The sequence below is a fragment of the Brassica napus genome, chromosome C1 (genome assembly GCF_020379485.1).
Source record: "Brassica napus cultivar Da-Ae chromosome C1, Da-Ae, whole genome shotgun sequence".
In the NCBI taxonomy this organism is placed as follows: domain Eukaryota; kingdom Viridiplantae; phylum Streptophyta; class Magnoliopsida; order Brassicales; family Brassicaceae; genus Brassica; species Brassica napus.
The window spans coordinates 16,348,571-16,353,034 of NC_063444.1; the positions used below are offsets into that span (position 1 = coordinate 16,348,571).

At 38.4% G+C, this 4,464-nt stretch overlaps 1 protein-coding gene across 1 annotated transcript; it reads left to right on the forward strand.

Annotated features, from left to right (window-relative positions):
• The first annotated feature begins 570 nt into the window (after positions 1–570).
• On the forward strand, positions 571–2,461 carry BNAC01G21010D (transcription factor KUA1). Its single transcript, XM_013816242.3, has 3 exons — positions 571–1,010; positions 1,229–1,437; positions 1,568–2,461. The coding sequence occupies exons 1-3, from the start codon at positions 725–727 to the stop codon at positions 2,147–2,149; spliced, it is 1,077 nt and encodes a 358-aa protein (XP_013671696.1). The 5' UTR covers positions 571–724; the 3' UTR covers positions 2,150–2,461.
• Positions 2,462–4,464: the final 2,003 nt, after the last annotated feature.

Here is a 4,464-nt window from a genome sequence, read left to right on the forward strand (position 1 = left end):
GTAAAAATATCAAATATTATAAGAAAATAGAAATGAAAACCAAATCTATAAGCTAATGTAAATACTGTTTTCTATTTTATATTAAAATATTCTAAATATATGAATGTAAAAATGAAAATAGCTTTAATTTAATAATTTTCTAATTTAATAAGATATTATAGTGTAAAATTATTAATTTATAACTTTTACTGTATAATATATATATATATATATATATATATATATTTGATAATGGGTTTATATATAATATATATACTGATTAAATATTATCCGATTTAAACTTTTAAACAACATCTCAATATATATATACTGAAAACAAAAACAGTCTAAATATATAACACCGTAGGGAGTTACATGTTTTGGTATTTAGGCAAAATATTAAGATGAATTTATGAGCATACTTGCAACGATTTGCTGGAAAAAAGTGGAATTTATTGAAAAATAGTCTAAATCTAAAGAAAATGATAAATAGAAATCAATTGCTTTGACTAGAAGTCAACGAGAAGATGAAAAATGAAAAAAAAAAATCTACCTGTGACACAGCCTATAACTCGATATATATTTATTTAGTGTAATAAATCCGACCAGATAAACATCCCTTTGTCTCTCTTCTCTCTCTCTCTTTCTCTTACCGTTCATCAGATTCTGTGCGTCCGAGATTATCTTCGATCCGATCGACGGCGGAGGACCTGAATTCGAGTCCGAGCAGATCCGATCGACGGCTATGACTCGCCGTTGTTCTCACTGCAATCAAAATGGCCATAACTCACGTACATGTCCGAATCGCGGTGTTAAGCTCTTCGGTGTCCGTCTCACAGAGGGTTCGATCCGAAAAAGTGCCAGTATGGGTAATCTGAGCCACTACTCGGGCTCTGGATTGAGCGGGCTTGGAGGAGCCGGGTCGAACAATCCTGGTTCTCCCAGTGATGGCCATGACCACGGCGTCGGCGACGGTTACGCCTCCGAGGATTTCGTTCCTGGCTCTTCTTCTAGCCGCGAGAGGAAGAAAGGTATCTCTCTATGCGTTTGCGTTTTCCAACTTTGTGGGACTTTCTTTTGCTTATTATTTACAGTAACGTTATGATCACATGTTTGTTTTTCTTGAGGATGATGTTTCTGAATGATATCATATGGTTTCTAGATTTTACCCTTTATGGAATTATTTATAAATTATCTGACTTTTTATGGGTTTGATGATATTTTTTTTTTTTGTGATGGATGTTGTTAGGTAACCCGTGGACAGAAGAGGAGCACAGGATGTTCTTAATGGGTTTACAGAAGCTGGGGAAAGGAGATTGGAGAGGTATCTCCAGGAGCTATGTGACGACGAGGACACCTACTCAAGTTGCAAGTCACGCTCAGAAGTATTTCATCAGGCAGTCTAATGTCTCTCGCCGCAAGAGACGTTCTAGTCTCTTTGATATGATTCCTGATGAGGTTAGTCCCTTTTCTTTATATACTCTGTAACTTGTCTACGCGGGTCTCTTTTTGTGCTTGTAAAGTTCACCTTATGGGTCTAGACTCCAATGTAAATAGTATTTTTTGCCTTTCGTTATTCTAATGGCAGTTAACAGACGTTATGGTGGATTCTCAAGAACAGCAAGCAGAGGACGTTCCTATGGAAACACAAATGCAGAGCACTGACTCTGTTCCAGCGCCATTGATACTGGAAACAGAGGAGTGTGAATCCATGAAATCCACAAACTCTAGTGCTGAAGAGCCGCCAACTGTAACAGCTTCCTCTTCTTCTTTCACACCAGAAGACACCATCCAAACGCAGCTACAAGTACAACCACCTGGTTCTTTCCCAGTGCTGTACCCGACTTACTTCTCACCATTCTACTCATTCCCCTTCCCGGTATGGCCTGCTGCGTATGTCACCGAGCCGGCAAAGGAAGAGACTCACGAGATACTCAGGCCAACAGCTGTGCACTCAAAAGCCGCCCCTATTAATGTTGATCAGCTTCTTGGCATGTCTAAGCTCAGCCTCGGGGAGTCTAGCCAAAACGGTGTATCAGAACAGTCTCTTTCATTGAAACTCGTCGGAGGTTCGTCTTCGAGGCAATCAGCCTTCCATCCAAATCCAGCCAGTGGTGGTGGTGGTTCGGACATGAACACCGTGATTCATGCTGTCCAAAAATCTGCCTGATGCGATGGTCTCCCAGATTTTTAGCTGTAGCCAAGTGACTCACTGTCATTAACATGACTAGCAACAAACAACAATTTGCAGACAGATTCCGGGGCTGAGCTCTCGGAATAGTTCTTTATATTAACTTCAAAAATAAAGATTGTTTTAATTGGTTTGTTTTTAACTGCTTAGTTTCAGCTTTGTTTATTAGGGTGGAAAAGAAAAAGAAGATGAATGTTATTGGCCTTTGCCTTTCCTTTGTTTTTGTTCAGCATAACTCTTTACCTTGTTCAAAGATGTACCAAAGCTATTTAAAGAGTTTTAAATTGTCAATGCAGTTTATTCTTGATTTCAGCTAAATATTAATTAGTTGAATACTAATTGTAAATCTAATAAATAAATTTATATACCTCTGTGAACTAAGTGACTAGGCCCAAACCTATTCCAGCTGGCCGCATCAAACATAAACATACCAAAAGTAAAAATAGAGGGATGAGCTTCAATGCACAAAAGTTCAAAAGCCCACACGATCGTTCTATACCTTCACAATTTCAATTACTATTATCTAAATAGATGTAATTAATGAAAAATATAACTTATTTCAAAATTTTAATCATTTTTCACAATTTCAATTACTATTATCTAAATAGATGTAATTAATGAAAATATAAATGTATTTCAAAATTTTAATCATTTTTTTTAATACATGTGAAAAATATCTAATTGACACTTTTTATGAAACCAGTTTCCCTTTTTTTTTTCTTTGATCTAGCCCCTTCTCTCTCTGGGTGCAAAGAGAGACAGGATCAATGACAGTAGGGTTGGAAGTATGGAGCAAAGAATCTTCTTCTCATGTACCATCCAGCTGATAGGGTTGAGTCGCTGTGAACAGAGGAGGAAGTGCGGTGAGGTTACCCGTATGTTGACTATATAGGTTAACGTATTATTACTAATCTTGTTGAGAAGTCTTTTGAGACAGGTTTACAGTGAAAGAGAAGATCTGAGTTTATATTAGCTGTCTATTCTTGTTTCCGTTGAATGTTCAAGGCATTGCTTGCCACTGCTGCCTGTGATGGATTCGATTTCAAAGCCCAACATTAGATTTAGAAACTCTCTCAAAACTAAACCTTTCAATGTGTTTCTCTTGATGGAGCATCTCTCCATGAGAAGTCTTTATATAGGAAGAAGCTACATCTTTTCCTAATAATAATATGGAAACATTCCTAAGCTCGATATGTTTTCCTTTTTCCTTAACCCATCAAACTTCACTTTAATGAGTTAATTTGCTCCTTAAGTTAATTGGAATTATCCAACATTCTCCCCCTTAATTCCAACTTGAATCTCGGTATGTTGATCTTCTGAACTCCGATGAACTTCCATAGACCGTTACTAGGTGCATCGCATTTCTTCGATACGATGTTGCATCAATCTCAGGCTCCTCCTCTGCCTTTGATACTTTCAAACTCGTGTGCATCAGAACGTGAGTATAGTTACATGACTCCATCTTCGTCTTGACACGTATACCTTGCGCGTATCCTTCTTGTTTGATGTGAATGCCATCAGCTCCCTGCGTTACTTCTATACCAAGGTAGTATGTAAGCATCTCGAGGTCTGACATCTCAAATCTTCTTGACATATCATCTTTGAATTGCTTGATAACATTGAGCGAAGTCCCTGTTACAAACAAGTCATCGATGTATATAGCTATGATCAGAAGCTCCCCCTTCTGTTTCTTTTGATATACCGCAGGTTCCTTGGTGCACTTCGTGAACTCCATCTCCTTGAGAACACGGTCGAGTTTGATGTTCCAAGCTCTTAGAACAACTGGTGCAAATACTTCGTCGAAGTCTATGTCTTGTTGTTGCACGTAGCCTTTTGCGACTAGCCTTGCTTTGTATTTGATCACCATTCCATCTGCATTCCTCTTGATCTTACAGATCCACTTCAAACCTATCGGTTTCACACCTGCCGGCTTCTTGACGAGCTTCCAGGTCTTATTTTTGATGATAGATTCGATCTCTGCCTTCATTGCATCGATCCACGCTTGTATCACTGTAGTTTCGATGTAACTTTCTGGTTCACCATCGATGGTGAGCAAGAGTCTGCCACCTTCAACTTCAGCAAGTAGGATGTAATCATCGAACCGCTTTGGTTTTCTGATGTTACGACCATATCTTGATGTTACATGCTGGTCTTGGTTTGCATCGTTTTTCTCTGCTACTTGCTCTTGTTCACCTGCGTCTACAGCTTCTTCTTCTTCATTATTGTTTTGCTCTTCATGGTGTGGTGATCTTGATGCTCATCACTATCTCCTTCTTCTGTAACATCAATATGAG